General features: G+C 47.5%; 1 protein-coding gene across 2 annotated transcripts in view; it reads right to left on the bottom strand.

Moving 5' to 3' along the window:
• Positions 1–17,669, bottom strand: part of TOX4 (TOX high mobility group box family member 4) — a 315,932-nt gene that overhangs the window by 77,794 nt on the left and 220,469 nt on the right. For both annotated transcript variants that reach the window (XM_069238267.1, XM_069238266.1), the window contains exon 6: positions 13,545–13,625. In XM_069238267.1, the coding sequence (XP_069094368.1) occupies positions 13,545–13,625 (81 nt within the window). The remainder of the gene's footprint in view (positions 1–13,544; positions 13,626–17,669) is intronic.

The raw sequence follows: 17,669 nt of genomic DNA on the forward strand, positions 1-17,669 counted from the left end.
ACACAATTGGCACACCCTGGCATCCAGGTAAGTCCCTTGTAACTGGTACCCCTGGTACCAAGGGCCCTGATGCCAGGGAAGGTCTCTAAGGGCTGCAGCATATCTTATGCCACCCTGGGGACCCCTCACTCACCACAGACACACTGCTTGCCAGCTTGTGTGTGCTGGTGAGAACAAAACGAGTAAGTCGACATGGCACTCCCCTCAGGGTGCCATGCCAACCTCACACTGCCTATGCAGTATAGATAAGTCACCCCTCTAGCAGGCCTTACAGCCCTAAGGCAGGGTGCACTATACCATAGGTGAGGGCACCAGTGCATGAGCACTGTGCCCCTACAGTGTCTAAGCAAAACCTTAGACATTGTAAGTGCAGGGTAGCCATAAGAGTATATGGTCTGGGAGTCTGTCAAACCCGAAGTCCACAGCACCATAATGGCTACACTGAAAACTGGGAAGTTTGGTATCAAACTTCCCAGCACAATAAATGCACACTGTAGGAAGTTGGCTCTGTATGTGCTATTTCAAAGTAAGGAATAGCATGCACAGAGTCCAAGGGTTCCCCTTAGAGGTAAAATAGTGGTAAAAATAGATAATACTAATGCTCTATTTTGTGGTAGTGTGGTCGAGCAGTAGGCTTATCCAAGGAGTAGTGTTAAGCATTTGTTGTACATACACATAGACAATAAATGAGGTACACACACTCAGAGACAAATCCAGCCAATAGGTTTTGTTATAGAAAAATATCTTTTCTTAGTTTATTTTAAGAACCACAGGTTCAAATTCTACATGTAATATCTCATTCGAAAGGTATTGCAGGTAAGTACTTTAGGAACTTCAAATCATCAAAATTGCATGTATACTTTTCAAGTTATTCACAAATAGCTGTTTTAAAAGTGGACACTTAGTGCAATTTTCACAGTTCCTAGGGGAGGTAAGTATTTGTTAGGTTAACCAGGTAAGTAAGACACTTACAGGGTTCAGTTCTTGGTCCAAGGTAGCCCACCGTTGGGGGTTCAGAGCCACCCCAAAGTCACCACACCAGCAGCTCAGGGCCGGTCAGGTGCAGAGTTCAAAGTGGTGCCCAAAACACATAGGCTAGAATGGAGAGAAGGGGGTGCCCCGGTTCCGGTCTGCTTGCAGGTAAGTACCCGCGTCTTCGGAGGGCAGACCAGGGGGGTTTTGTAGGGCACCGGGGGGGACACAAGCCCACACAGAAATTTCACCCTCAGCAGCGCGGGGGCGGCCGGGTGCAGTGTAGAAACAAGCGTCGGGTTCGTAATGGAAGTTAATGGGAGATCTCGGGATCTCTTCAGCGCTGCAGGCAGGCAAGGGGGGGGTTCCTCGGGGAAACCTCCACTTGGGCAAGGGAGAGGGACTCCTGGGGGTCACTTCTCCAGTGAAAGTCCGGTCCTTCAGGTCCTGGGGGCTGCGGGTGCAGGGTCTCTCCCAGGCGTCGGGACTTTGGATTCAAAGAGTCGCGGTCAGGGGAAGCCTCGGGATTCCCTCTGCAGGCGGCGCTGTGGGAACTCAGGGGGGACAGGTTTTGGTACTCACAGTATCAGAGTAGTCCTGGGGTCCCTCCTGAGGTGTTGGATCGCCACCAGCCGAGTCGGGGTCGCCGGGTGCAGTGTTGCAAGTCTCACGCCTTTTGCGGGGAGCTTGCAGGGTTCTTTAAAGCTGCTGGAAACAAAGTTGCAGCTTTTCTTGGAGCAGGTCCGCTGTCCTCGGGAGTTTCTTGTCTTTTCGAAGCAGGGGCAGTCCTCAGAGGATGTGGAGGTCGCTGGTCCCTTTGGAAGGCGTCGCTGGAGCAGGATCTTTGGAAGGCAGGAGACAGGCCGGTGAGTTTCTGGAGCCAAGGCAGTTGTCGTCTTCTGGTCTTCCTCTGCAGGGGTTTTTCAGCTAGGCAGTCCTTCTTCTTGTAGTTGCAGGAATCTGATTTTCTAGGGTTCAGGGTAGCCCTTAAATACTAAATTTAAGGGCGTGTTTAGGTCTGGGGGGTTAGTAGCCAATGGCTACTAGCCCTGAGGGTGGGTACACCCTCTTTGTGCCTCCTCCCAAGGGGAGGGGGTCACAATCCTAACCCTATTGGGGGAATCCTCCATCTGCAAGATGGAGGATTTCTAAAAGTTAGAGTCACTTCAGCTCAGGACACCTTAGGGGCTGTCCTGACTGGCCAGTGACTCCTCCTTGTTTTTCTCATTATTTTCTCCGGCCTTGCCGCCAAAAAGTGGGGCCTGGCCGGAGGGGGCGGGCAACTCCACTAGCTGGAGTGTCCTGCTGGGTTGGCACAAAGGAGGTGAGCCTTTGAGGCTCACCGCCAGGTGTGACAACTCCTGCCTGGGGGAGGTGTTAGCATCTCCACCCAGTGCAGGCTTTGTTACTGGCCTCAGAGTGACAAAGGCACTCTCCCCATGGGGCCAGCAACATGTCTCTGGTGTGGCAGGCTGCTGGAACTAGTCAGCCTACACAGACAGTCGGTTAAGTTTCAGGGGGCACCTCTAAGGTGCCCTCTGTGGTGTATTTTACAATAAAATGTACACTGGCATCAGTGTGTATTTATTGTGCTGAGAAGTTTGATACCAAACTTCCCAGTTTTCAGTGTAGCCATTATGGTGCTGTGGAGTTCGTGTTTGGCAGACTCCCAGACCATATACTCTTATGGCTACCCTGCACTTACAATGTCTAAGGTTTTGCTTAGACACTGTAGGGGTACCATGCTCATGCACTGGTACCCTCACCTATGGTATAGTGCACCCTGCCTTAGGGCTGTAAGGCCTGCTAGAGGGGTGTCTTACCTATACTGCATAGGCAGTGAGAGGCTGGCATGGCACCCTGAGGGGAGTGCCATGTCGACTTACTCGTTTTGTCCTCACTAGCACACACAAGCTGGCAAGCAGTGTGTCTGTGCTGAGTGAGAGGTCTCCAGGGTGGCATAAGACATGCTGCAGCCCTTAGAGACCTTCCTTGGCATCAGGGCCCTTGGTACTAGAAGTACCAGTTACAAGGGACTTATCTGGATGCCAGGGTCTGCCAATTGTGGATACAAAAGTACAGGTTAGGGAAAGAACACTGGTGCTGGGGCCTGGTTAGCAGGCCTCAGCACACTTTCAATTGTAAACATAGCATCAGCAAAGGCAAAAAGTCAGGGGGCAACCATGCCAAGGAGGCATTTCCTTACACAACCCCCCCCCAAACGAAAGAGGATGAGACTAACCTTTCCCAAGAGAGTCTTCATTTTCTAAGTGGAAGAACCTGGAAAGGCCATCTGCATTGGCATGGGCAGTCCCAGGTCTGTGTTCCACTATAAAGTCCATTCCCTGTAGGGAGATGGACCACCTCAACAGTTTAGGATTTTCACCTTTCATTTGCATCAGCCATTTGAGAGGTCTGTGGTCAGTTTGAACTAGGAAGTGAGTCCCAAAGAGGTATGGTCTCAGCTTCTGCAGGGACCAAACCACAGCAAAGGCCTCCCTCTCAATGGCACTCCAACGCTGCTCCCTGGGGAGTAACCTCCTGCTAATAAAAGCAACAGGCTGGTCAAGGCCATCATCATTTGTTTGGGACAAAACTGCCCCTATCCCATGTTCAGAGGCATCAGTCTGCACAATGAACTGCTTAGAATAATCTGGAGCTTTTAGAACTGGTGCTGAGCACATTGCTTGTTTCAGGGTGTCAAAGGCCTGTTGGCATTCCACAGTCCAGTTCACTTTCTTGGGCATTTTCTTGGAGGTGAGTTCAGTGAGGGCTGTCACAATGGATCCATATCCCTTCACAAACCTCCTGTAATACCCAGTCAAGCCAAGGAATGCCCTGACTTGAGTCTGGGTTTTTGGAGCTACCCAGTCCAGAATAGTCTGGATCTTGGGTTGGAGTGGCTGAACTTGGCCTCCACCTACAAGGTGGCCCAAGTAAACCACAGTTCCCTGCCCTATCTGGCATTTGGATGCCTTGATAGAGAGGCCTGCAGATTGCAGAGCCTTCAAAACCTTCTTCAGGTGGACCAGGTGATCCTGCCAGGTGGAGCTAAAGACAGCAATATCATCAAGATAAGCTGTGCTAAAGGACTCCAAGCCAGCAAGGACTTGATTCACCAACCTTTGGAAGGTGGCAGGGGCATTCTTTAAACCAAAGGGCATAACAGTAAACTGATAATGCCCATCAGGTGTGGAGAATGCTGTTTTCTCTTTTGCTCCAGGTGCCATTTTTATTTGCCAGTACCCTGCTGTCAAGTCAAAGGTACTTAAGAATTTGGCAGCACCTAATTTGTCTATGAGCTCATCAGCTCTTGGAATTGGATGAGCATCTGTCTTGGTGACAGAATTGAGCCCTCTGTAGTCCACACAAAACCTCATCTCTTTCTTTCCATCTTTGGTGTGAGGTTTGGGGACTAAGACCACTGGGCTAGCCCAGGGGCTGTCAGAGCGCTCAATTACTCCCAATTCCAGCATCTTGTGGACTTCCACCTTGATGCTTTCCTTAACATGGTCAGACTGTCTAAAGATTTTGTTTTTGACCGGCATGCTGTCTCCTGTGTCCACATCATGGGTACACAGGTGTGTCTGACCAGGGGTTAAGGAGAAGAGTTCAGGAAACTGTTGTAGGACTCTCCTACAATCAGCTTGCTGTTGGCCAGAGAGGGTGTCTGAGTAGATCACTCCATCTACTGTGCCATCTTTTGGGTCTGATGATAGAAGATCAGGGAGAGGTTCACTCTCTGCCTCCTGATCCTCATCTGTTACCATCAACAGATTCACATCAGCCCTGTCATGGAAGAGCTTAAGGCGGTTCACATGGATCACCCTCTTGGGGCTCCTGCTTGTGCCCAGGTCCACCAAGTAGGTGACCTGACTCTTCCTCTCTAGTACTGGGTAAGGGCCACTCCATTTGTCCTGGAGTGCCCTGGAAGCCACAGGCTCCAGAACCCAGACTTTCTGCCCTGGTTGGAACTCAACCAGTGCAGCCTTTTGGTCATACCAAAACTTCTGGAGCTGTTGGCTGGCCTCAAGGTTTTTGGTTGCCTTTTCCATGTACTCTGCCATTCTAGAGCGAAGGCCAAGTACATAGTCCACTATGTCCTGTTTAGGCTCATGGAGAGGTCTCTCCCAGCCTTCTTTAACAAGGGCAAGTGGTCCCCTTACAGGATGACCAAACAGAAGTTCAAAGGGTGAGAATCCTACTCGCTTCTGTGGCACCTCTCTGTAAGCGAAAAGCAGACATGGCAAGAGGACATCCCATCTCCTTTTGAGTTTTTCTGGGAGCCCCATGATCATGCCTTTTAATGTCTTGTTGAATCTCTCAACCAAGCCATTAGTTTGTGGATGGTATGGTGTAGTGAATTTATAAGTCACTCCACACTCATTCCACATGTGCTTTAAGTATGCTGACATGAAGTTGGTACCTCTGTCAGACACCACCTCCTTAGGGAAACCCACTCTGGTAAAGATACCAATGAGGGCTTTGGCTACTGCAGGGGCAGTAGTCGACCTAAGGGGAATAGCTTCAGGATACCTGGTAGCATGATCCACTACTACCAGGATATACATATTTCCTGAGGCTGTGGGAGGTTCTAGTGGACCAACTATGTCCACACCCACTCTTTCAAAGGGAACCCCCACCACTGGAAGTGGAATGAGGGGGGCCTTTGGATGCCCACCTGTCTTACCACTGGCTTGACAGGTGGGGCAGGAGAGGCAAAACTCCTTAACCATGTTGGACATATTGGGCCAGTAGAAGTGGTTGACTAACCTCTCCCACGTCTTGGTTTGTCCCAAATGTCCAGCAAGGGGAATGTCATGAGCCAATGTTAGGATGAACTTCCTGAACAGCTGAGGCACTACCACTCTCCTAGTGGCACCAGGTTTGGGGTCTCTGGCCTCAGTGTACAGGAGTCCATCTTCCCAATAGACCCTATGTGTTCCATTTTTCTTGCCTTTGGACTCTTCAGCAGCTTGCTGCCTAAGGCCTTCAAGAGAGGGACAGGTTTCTTGTTCCTTACACAGCTCCTCCCTTGAGGGTCCCCCTGGGCCTAAGAGCTCAACCTGATAAGGTTCAAGCTCCAAAGGCTCAGTTCCCTCAGAGGGCAGAACTTCTTCCTGAGAAGAGAGGTTCCCTTTCTTTTGCTGTGTTGCAGTTGGTTTCCCAACTGACTTTCCCTTCCTCTTGGTAGGCTGGGCCATTCTTCCAGACTCCAGCTCTACTTGTTCACCCTGTGCCTTGCATTGTGCTCTGGTTTTCACACACACCAGTTCAGGGATACCCAGCATTGCTGCATGGGTTTTTAGTTCTACCGCAGCCCATGCTGAGGACTCCAGGTCATTTCCAAGCAGACAGTCCACTGGGATATTTGAGGAGACCACCACCTGTTTCAGGCCATTGACCCCTCCCCATTCTAAAGTAACCATTGCCATGGGATGTACTTTTCTCTGATTGTCAGCGTTGGTGACTGTGTAAGTTTTTCCAGTCAGGTATTGGCCAGGGGAAACCAGTTTCTCTGTCACCATGGTGACACTGGCACCTGTATCCCTCAGGCCCTCTATTCTAGTCCCATTAATTAAGAGTTGCTGTCTGTATTTTTGCATGTTAGGCGGCCAGACAGCTAGTGTGGCTAAATCCACCCCACCCTCAGAAACTAGAGTAGCTTCAGTGTGGACCCTGATTTGCTCTGGGCACACTGTTGATCCCACTTGGAGACTAGCCATACCAGTGTTACCTGGATGGGAGTTTGGAGTGGAACCTTTCTTGGGACAGGCCTTGTCTCCAGTTTGGTGTCCATGCTGTTTACAGCTATGACACCAGGCCTTTTTGGGATCAAAGTTTTTACCCTTGTACCCATTGTTTTGTGAAGAGGCTCTGGGCCCACCCTCCTGTGCAGGTTTTTGGGGGCCTGTAGAAGACTCTTTACTATTTTTAGTTTTGGTTGTCTCATCACCCTTCCCCTGGGGAGTCTTTGTGACCCCTTTCTTTTGGTCACCCCCTGTTGAAGTCTTGGACACCCTTGTCTTGACCCAATGGTCCGCCTTCTTTCCCAATTCTTGGGGAGAAATTGGTCCTAGGTCTACCAGATGCTGATGCAGTTTATCATTGAAACAATTACTTAACAGGTGTTCTTTCACAAATAAATTGTACAGCCCATCATAATTACTTACACCACTGCCTTGAATCCAACCATCTAGTGTTTTCACTGAGTAGTCAACAAAGTCAACGCAGGTCTGGCTCGAGGATTTTTGAGCCCCCCTGAACCTAATCCTGTACTCCTCAGTGGAGAATCCAAAGCCCTCAATCAGGGTACCCTTCATGAGGTCATAAGATTCTGCATCTTTTCCAGAGAGTGTGAGGAGTCTATCCCTACACTTTCCAGTGAACATTTCCCAAAGGAGAGCACCCCAGTGAGATCTGTTCACTTTTCTGGTTACACAAGCCCTCTCAAAAGCTGTGAACCACTTGGTGATGTCATCACCATCTTCATATTTTGTCACAATCCCTTTGGGGATTTTTAACATGTCAGGAGAATCTCTGACCCTATTTATATTGCTGCCACCATTGATGGGTCCTAGGCCCATCTCTTGTCTTTCCCTTTCTATGGCTAGGAGCTGTCTCTCTAAAGCCAATCTTCTGGCCATCCTGGCTAACAGGAGGTCATCTTCACTGAGAGCATCCTCAGTGATTTCAGAAATGTGGGACCCTCCTGTGAGGGACTCACTATTTCTGACTAACACAGTTGGAGACAGGACTTGAGGGGTCCTGTTCTCCCTATTTAGGACTGGAGGAGGGACATTGGCCTCCAAGTCACTAATTTCTTCCTCTGTGAGGTCATCATCAGAGGGGTTGGCTTTTTCAAACTCTGCCAACAGCTCCTGGAGCTGAATTTTGGTAGGTCTGGAGCCAATGGTTATTTTCTTTATATTACAGAGAGACCTTAGCTCCCTCATCTTAAGATGGAGGTAAGGTGTGGTGTCGAGTTCCACCACCTGCATCTCTGTATCAGACATTATTCTGCTAAGAGTTGGAATACTTTTTAAAGAATCTAAAACTGTTTCTAGAATCTAATTTCAAACTTTTAACAAACTTTTAAACTCTAAAAGACAATGCTAAACAGGGACTTAACACACAAGGCCCTAGCAGGACTTTTAAGAATTTAGAAAAATTTCAAATTGCAAAAATCAATTTCTAATGACAATTTTGGAATTTGTCGTGTGATCAGGTATTGGCTGAGTAGTCCAGCAAATGCAAAGTCTTGTACCCCACCGCTGATCCACCAATGTAGGAAGTTGGCTCTGTATGTGCTATTTCAAAGTAAGGAATAGCATGCACAGAGTCCAAGGGTTCCCCTTAGAGGTAAAATAGTGGTAAAAATAGATAATACTAATGCTCTATTTTGTGGTAGTGTGGTCGAGCAGTAGGCTTATCCAAGGAGTAGTGTTAAGCATTTGTTGTACATACACATAGACAATAAATGAGGTACACACACTCAGAGACAAATCCAGCCAATAGGTTTTGTTATAGAAAAATATCTTTTCTTAGTTTATTTTAAGAACCACAGGTTCAAATTCTACATGTAATATCTCATTCGAAAGGTATTGCAGGTAAGTACTTTAGGAACTTCAAATCATCAAAATTGCATGTATACTTTTCAAGTTATTCACAAATAGCTGTTTTAAAAGTGGACACAGTGCAATTTTCACAGTTCCTAGGGGAGGTAAGTATTTGTTAGGTTAACCAGGTAAGTAAGACACTTACAGGGTTCAGTTCTTGGTCCAAGGTAGCCCACCGTTGGGGGTTCAGAGCCACCCCAAAGTCACCACACCAGCAGCTCAGGGCCGGTCAGGTGCAGAGTTCAAAGTGGTGCCCAAAACACATAGGCTAGAATGGAGAGAAGGGGGTGCCCCGGTTCCGGTCTGCTTGCAGGTAAGTACCCGCGTCTTCGGAGGGCAGACCAGGGGGGTTTTGTAGGGCACCGGGGGGGACACAAGCCCACACAGAAATTTCACCCTCAGCAGCGCGGGGGCGGCCGGGTGCAGTGTAGAAACAAGCGTCGGGTTCGTAATGGAAGTTAATGGGAGATCTCGGGATCTCTTCAGCGCTGCAGGCAGGCAAGGGGGGGGTTCCTCGGGGAAACCTCCACTTGGGCAAGGGAGAGGGACTCCTGGGGGTCACTTCTCCAGTGAAAGTCCGGTCCTTCAGGTCCTGGGGGCTGCGGGTGCAGGGTCTCTCCCAGGCGTCGGGACTTTGGATTCAAAGAGTCGCGGTCAGGGGAAGCCTCGGGATTCCCTCTGCAGGCGGCGCTGTGGGAACTCAGGTGGGACAGGTTTTGGTACTCACAGTATCAGAGTAGTCCTGGGGTCCCTCCTGAGGTGTTGGATCGCCACCAGCCGAGTCGGGGTCGCCGGGTGCAGTGTTGCAAGTCTCACGCCTTTTGCGGGGAGCTTGCAGGGTTCTTTAAAGCTGCTGGAAACAAAGTTGCAGCTTTTCTTGGAGCAGGTCCGCTGTCCTCGGGAGTTTCTTGTCTTTTCGAAGCAGGGGCAGTCCTCAGAGGATGTCGAGGTCGCTGGTCCCTTTGGAAGGCGTCGCTGGAGCAGGATCTTTGGAAGGCAGGAGACAGGCCGGTGAGTTTCTGGAGCCAAGGCAGTTGTCGTCTTCTGGTCTTCCTCTGCAGGGGTTTTTCAGCTAGGCAGTCCTTCTTCTTGTAGTTGCAGGAATCTGATTTTCTAGGGTTCAGGGTAGCCCTTAAATACTAAATTTAAGGGCGTGTTTAGGTCTGGGGGGTTAGTAGCCAATGGCTACTAGCCCTGAGGGTGGGTACACCCTCTTTGTGCCTCCTCCCAAGGGGAGGGGGTCACAATCCTAACCCTATTGGGGGAATCCTCCATCTGCAAGATGGAGGATTTCTAAAAGTTAGAGTCACTTCAGCTCAGGACACCTTAGGGGCTGTCCTGACTGGCCAGTGACTCCTCCTTGTTTTTCTCATTATTTTCTCCGGCCTTGCCGCCAAAAAGTGGGGCCTGGCCGGAGGGGGCGGGCAACTCCACTAGCTGGAGTGTCCTGCTGGGTTGGCACAAAGGAGGTGAGCCTTTGAGGCTCACCGCCAGGTGTGACAACTCCTGCCTGGGGGAGGTGTTAGCATCTCCACCCAGTGCAGGCTTTGTTACTGGCCTCAGAGTGACAAAGGCACTCTCCCCATGGGGCCAGCAACATGTCTCTGGTGTGGCAGGCTGCTGGAACTAGTCAGCCTACACAGACAGTCGGTTAAGTTTCAGGGGGCACCTCTAAGGTGCCCTCTGTGGTGTATTTTACAATAAAATGTACACTGGCATCAGTGTGCATTTATTGTGCTGAGAAGTTTGATACCAAACTTCCCAGTTTTCAGTGTAGCCATTATGGTGCTGTGGAGTTCGTGTTTGGCAGACTCCCAGACCATATACTCTTATGGCTACCCTGCACTTACAATGTCTAAGGTTTTGCTTAGACACTGTAGGGGTACCATGCTCATGCACTGGTACCCTCACCTATGGTATAGTGCACCCTGCCTTAGGGCTGTAAGGCCTGCTAGAGGGGTGTCTTACCTATACTGCATAGGCAGTGAGAGGCTGGCATGGCACCCTGAGGGGAGTGCCATGTCGACTTACTCGTTTTGTCCTCACTAGCACACACAAGCTGGCAAGCAGTGTGTCTGTGCTGAGTGAGAGGTCTCCAGGGTGGCATAAGACATGCTGCAGCCCTTAGAGACCTTCCTTGGCATCAGGGCCCTTGGTACTAGAAGTACCAGTTACAAGGGACTTATCTGGATGCCAGGGTCTGCCAATTGTGGATACAAAAGTACAGGTTAGGGAAAGAACACTGGTGCTGGGGCCTGGTTAGCAGGCCTCAGCACACTTTCAATTGTAAACATAGCATCAGCAAAGGCAAAAAGTCAGGGGGCAACCATGCCAAGGAGGCATTTCCTTACACACACTGATTCCAGAGTACATTTTATTGTAAAATACACCCCAGAGGGCACCTTAGAGGTGCCCCCTGAAACTTTAACCAACTACCTGTGTAGGCTGACTGGTTCTAGCAGCCTGCCACACTCGAGACATGTTGCTGGACCCATGGGGAGAGTGCCTTTGTCACTCTGAGGCCAGTAACAAAGCCTGCACTGGGTGGAGATGCTAACACCTCCCCTAGGCAGGAGCTGTAACACCTGGCGGTGAGCCTCAAAGGCTCACCCCCTTTGTTCCAGCACCGCAGGGCACTCCAGCTAGTGGAGTTGCCCGCCCCCTCCGGTCACGGCCCCACTTTTGGCGGCAAGGCCGGAGAAAATAATGAGAATAACAAGGAGGAGTCACTGGCCAGTCAGGACAGCCCCTAAGGTGTCCTGAGCTGAAGTGACTAACTTTTAGAAATCCTCCATCTTGCAGATGGAGGATTCCCCCAATAGGGAAAGGATTGTGACCCCCCTCCCCTTGCGAGGAGGCACAAAGAGGGTGTACCCACCCTCAGGGCTAGTAGCCATTGGCTACTAACCCCCCAGACCTAAACACGCCCTTAAATTTAGTATTTAAGGGCTTCCCTGAACCTAAAGATCTAGATTCCTGCAACTTACAAGAAGAGGAGGACTGCTGAGCTGAAAACCCTTGCAGAAGAAGAAAGAAGACACCAACTGCTTTGGCCCCAGTCCTACCGGCCTGTCTCCTGCCTTCTAAAGAAACCTGCTCCAGCGACGCTTTCCCCAGGACCAGCGACCTCTGAATCCTCAGAGGACTGCCCTGCTTCAAGAAAGACTAGAAACTCCCGAGGACAGTGGCCCTGTTCCACAAAGACTGCAACTTTGTTTCAGAGGAGCAGATTTAAAGACCCCTGCAATCCCCGCAAGAAGCGTGAGACTTGCAACACTGCACCCAGCGACCCCGACTCGACTGGTGGAGAAACAACGCTACAGGGAGGACCCTCCGGCGACTCCAAGACTGTGAGTAACCAAAGTTGTCCCCCCTGAGCCCCCACAGCGACGCCTGCAGAGGGAATCCCGAGGCTCCCCCTGACCGCGACTGCCTGACTCTAAAAACCCGACGGCTGGAAAAGACCCTGCACCCGCAGCCCCCAGCACCTGAAGGATCGGAACTCCAGTGCAGGAGTGACCCCCAGGAGGCCCTCTCCCTTGCCCAGGTGGTGGCTACCCCGAGGAGCCCCCCCTTGCCTGCATTGCTGAAGAGACCCCTTGGTCTCCCATTGAAACCTATTGAAAACCCGACGCGTGTTTGCACACTGCACCCGGCCGCCCCCGTGCTGCTGAGGGTGTACTTTTTGTGCTGACTTGTGTCCCCCCCGGTGCCCTACAAAACCCCCCTGGTCTGCCCTCCGAAGACGCGGGTACTTACCTGCTGGCAGACTGGAACCCGGGGCACCCCCTTCACTCCATTGAAGCCTATGCGTTTTGGGCATCACTTTGAACTCTGCACCTGACCGGCCCTGAGCTGCTGGTGTGGGAACTTTGGGGTTGCTCTGAACCCCCAACGGTGGGCTACCTTGGACCCCAATCTTAACTCCGTAGGTGGTTTACTTACCTGCAAAACCTAACAATACTTTACCTCCCCCAGGAACTGTGAAAATTGCACTGTGTCCACTTTTAAAACAGCTATTTGTGTTTTATGTGAAAAGTATATATGCTACTGTAATTATTCAAAGTTCCTAAAGTACTTACCTGCAATACCTTTCAAATGAGATATTACATGTAGAATTTGAACCTGTGGTTCTTAAAATAAACTAAGAAAATATATTTTTCTATAATAAAAACCTATTGGCCTGGAATTGTTTCTGAGTGTGTGTTCCTCATTTATTGCCCGTGTGTATGTACAACAAATGCTTAACACTACTCCTTTGATAAGCCTACTGCTCGACCACACTACCACAAAATAGAGCATTAGTATTATCTCTTTTTGCCACTATCTTACCTCTAAGGGGAACCCTTGGACTCTGTGCATACTATTCCTTACTTTGAAATAGTGCATACAGAGCCAACTTCCTACAGCCTGTGAATAATTATTCCATTGGATTTATTTCAGGAAATGTGTTCTTTTTGCATATGTTTTAATCTATTAGAGTTCTGATTCGATTTCAGTTTTTAAGCTAAATGTATTTGCTATGCTGTTTTAGACACACTAAAACTGCAGTCTTTAATAGCACTAGCTGAGGATATCCTAACTACACTGCACCTAATTTGCATAAATGTTCCTCAGCTATCTACGTAGTTCATAACCAGGAATGTTTAAAAACCAATGCAAACAATTTAAACAGAATTGCAGGACCAAATACAATTTGCTTTGCTATATTTCATTCTCTGCAACAATATTTTGTATACACTCCAACCTACTGTGCTATTACATTTCTATTACAGCACTCTGTCTTCTTATGCTTGGTCAGGCACGTATTAGGAAACACTATGGTGTGAAAGTTATTGTGTATTTATACATTTTGATAGTATTGAAATCAAATATAGTGAAGCAGTCATACATATCACATTCTCCAACAGCTCAAAACTTAAATGTGGAACAGATAACACCATTTGTCCTTACCTGAGAGATTTGATTTGCTTTGTAAGCCGCAAGAGCTTTGAGGTATTCCTTCTTGGCTGCCTCCGTCTTCCTCTTGTACACCTGGAGTATAGGAGTCAAAATCACATTAATGTGTGATGTGGATGCTCCACTCTGCATGAAAGGTTACATTACTGCTCTAGTGTGCTAATGTACAATCAACCCCTTAAAATAAGAAATATGGCTTTACACTGTAGGTACCCCTTTATCCCTAGACTGTGCATTACTACATTCTGCATCTGGGCATGCTAGGAACAACCTAAGGCTAATGTCTCACAGAATCCTACTACGCATCAGCAGCAGCATGATAAACGCACCTAAGGATTTCAAGATCACTGGATTGGCTTTTCCCTGAAAAAAAGTTGCCCCATAAGAGAAGAAGCCTCAGACAATACATTGAAAGGGTCATATAAGTAAAGGCTGCAAGGAAAAGTCATCTACCATTCTCTAGCAACTGTATCGCTTCTCTCATTCATAATCCTAGAATAATTACCAGCTGTCAGACTAGGTCTGCGATCCTGATATTTTGGGGTGCCTTGGTCGTTTCCGACACCGACTCCCACCCAACTTTCGGGTGTGGGGTGGTGGGTTGGGGAGACTGTGTGGTGGGCTTTGCTACAGTCATTCTTTTGAGATAGAACACAAACAGGCTAATTAGGTCCATTCATATCCAGTGAAAGAAGCTATGTGCAGGGAGGACCAGAGGGCTCATACTTTACACTTCTTTAGATTTAAATGTCATTGAAATGTTGAGAACAAGCAGATTTTTCACATACATGTTGATCAAGACACTACCCTGGAACCAATGTGGTGTTGTCGCGTAGGTTCTCATTATCCTGATAAAACTACTAGATTTGGGTGGCAGATCACCTGAATTGCAGGGTACTGAATACACTCCCACACCACATGATGCCAGTCGGCCTAATCTGGATTTTTACGGCCAACTAGCAGTGCCTCATCCCCACCCGAGAGCAGGGATGATTGTGGCAACCGGGTGCATGACAGAAAGGACTCCTCAGGAGAATCCTGGTCGATCAGATCTCATCTCTTTTTCTCAGTTACATTAGTCTCACCTCACAAAGGCAAAGAAACAGAAGCAGAGTATAGTTCAATAAGGTTTATTGAAGTAACTGCATTTTAGATAAAATAGCATGTATAGCAATAACTAGGATGATAAAACACACAAAAAGGAAAATGGTGACAAGGAGAGTGAAACACAAAAACAGTCCCACCATACTGTCACTAGAAACAATATATTTGTTTCCTACCTAAGCTATGTTAGAACACAGCACGATAAGCCCTAATCCGCCCTTCAGTTTTCCCCCTGTGAAGACCTCATCCCCCATTCCCCGAGTAAGGAAGCCTGTTGTCTAGAACGACACCGTCTCCATATAGGCCATGGATTCGGCAGTCTAAGCAAGCAGCTCTAGCAAAGACGTTCAGCAATCAGCATGCAGTTGTGGTCATCTGGCTGGAATGTCCCTCTAACATGCATGGGACAAAGAAGTGTTTTATAATAAAAATTGATGTTTTAGGAAAAATGTCCCCACGTAAGGATGTGTATGTTTCTGTGAAAGTCAGAGACACAGCTTACCACTTTTGCCGGCATCCCTATCTGAGTGCAGCCTTGAGGAAAGCACAAATGAAATGAATATAGAGCTAAGAAAGCGATACTTTCCTAGGCAAAAGAACAACTTGATAAAATAATAAAATACCACCACAGATGTGGCTAATGCTAGAAAAATAAAGGAATGCTGAATAAAATGTAACTGGGCTAAAGAGGGGAACGTCAGGCCTAGTTTGCCACAATAACGTGTCTAAAAGATGGCTAAAATAGCTATAAAACAGTGTCAAGCATGCATTCTGGCTGGGTATAGGAAAAAGAAAAACTGTTAAATGCAGGTAAAACAGGATGGCTGATGTTTTACAGTATTACAGCTCTTTGGATTGAGGTAGTGTGGCGGGCCTCAATTTGTGATCTGCCTCTTTTCAGTTCCCGAAGCGAGAAATCTTGGTTTTATTGTGGGAGAGAAGACATAAACCATACATTGTTTTAAAGAATTTAAAAGAAGCATCAGCCTTTTTACCAACAGACTGCTAAAAGACAGTTGTTCAGCTGCAAACACTTTGTATCTGCACTATGGGGACTCCTTGTATGTTGGAATGGCCAATTATCGTGTGTAAAAAGTGCACTAGTCACTGTGCCTCAGCAACCTCCACCGGCTTCCTGGGAAAAACTGATTTGGTTCAAGTGCCTATGCATTTGCCAAACAGCAGTACACAATGCAGTTCTTCAGCACCAAGAGCGAGCTCTAGTGTATGCGCCCCCACAGGTAGATAAAATAAAGATAGTTGGAAATCAGAAGCAGGCGAATGTTCAGATTTATAGAGGTTGCAAAGTTTGCATTTATAAATTTAAAAACAAAATCCAGTTTGATTTGGTTTGATGATAGTCAATAAAGAAAATTCATAAATAGGAGGTGCTAATTAAGCAAAAAGCAGTGACGGAGGTAATAAAAACTACCATGAATATTTTGGGGGAGTGGGGTCTTATCGAAGAAGCTTCTTCTCATCCTATAAACATTTCTAACTCATTGATTTGCAAGTCCATCTCATTCTGGGTAGGTCGGAGAATTGCATGCGTATCCTTAAGTCTGCAAGCTGCAAAAGTGCTTCTACAGTTATGTAATAATTTCACTTTTCCCTTGGGAGGCTGGATTAAGACTTTTTATTTGCAAAGGAGCGTTCAGTACATCTTGTTCCCCCTTTTAGCTTCCTTGTTAGCTTGAATGTACAAGTAATAACGTTTTGTGGCAGTGTGCACAGAAGACCATGTAAACACCATGCATTAGTTCATGGGCATGTCAAGAATGAAGGCCAGTGTTTCATTTTTTTTCTAGGAGTGTGTGACCTTGGTTTTACTCTCAGTGTTACTCCAGTTGCCAGGTACAGTGTCTGCAATATCTGGACTATCCATCTAGAGTCACTACCATTTGTCATTGGGGAACCCTTGGTTGTCAGGCAAAAAGAATGGGAAAATGGGTTCTCACCTGATTGGCTTGGTTTTCTGTAGAGAGCACAAAACAAAATGGTCAACCTGTAGAAGTAGTTTTACACCTTGAAAAATCTGAAGCGGTGGCTGATCAACTGCAATTGGACGCTACAGTCCTATGATACCTCACACATCTACCAGACCACAGACTAACACATACATAATTGAAAGCACATCTGGCAGCAACAGGGGCCTGTACTAGAGGTCACATAGGAAAGGGTTTCTTCAAAACTCCTGTAATCAAAATATTCCTGGAGGGAGACAAAATGAATAGCTCCACCAAGAAGTGTGTCAGCACCAATATGGAACTTGAATGTAATGCTAACAACCAATGAGGAAACCTTTTGAGCCACTTCACAAGGCCTCTTTACAACTGATCACACTGAAGGCTGCTTTCCTTATCGCAATAACATCTGTTCGAAGAGTGAGCTGCAGGCGCCCACAATCCAGGAGCCATACATGCATTTGGACAACAGAACAGTCAAAAAGACAGACTAGCACTTCCTACCATAAGTCATCTCACATTGTCACATAACCGAAACAATCCAAATACCAAGCTTCTTCCAGGAGTCTAAGATTCAAAAGCTGAAAGGGCACTACATACGTTAGACGCCAGAAGAGCGCTAATGTACTATATGGAAAAGAAGAATCATACAAACAATCCAAATTTGTCACATAGCAACGGGCATTCAACTGCATATCAAAACCAGAGCTCACTCCACATGTAAGTAAGTGCTTTCTGGCAAATATACCATTGGATAACATTTGCACGGCAGCTGCTTGGTCATTAATGCACATGATCATAAAGCACAACAACAGATATACAAATGCAAACAGAAGTGCAAGGGGGACAGAGTAACAGAACATTTATTTACAAACAAACTCATCTCCAACCCAACCTCCACAAGGATTTTAAAAAAAAGAAAAAAAAAAAAAAATCTATGAAATCGGCGCATAGCATGTGAATCCAGAAAAGATTAATGCTGCAAAACAAAATGATTTCTTATGCACAGCATGTAAATCGAAAAAAGATTCACGCTGCAAAACTGCCTTTC

This window comes from Pleurodeles waltl, chromosome 6, assembly GCF_031143425.1.
Source record: "Pleurodeles waltl isolate 20211129_DDA chromosome 6, aPleWal1.hap1.20221129, whole genome shotgun sequence".
Lineage (NCBI taxonomy): Eukaryota > Metazoa > Chordata > Amphibia > Caudata > Salamandridae > Pleurodeles > Pleurodeles waltl.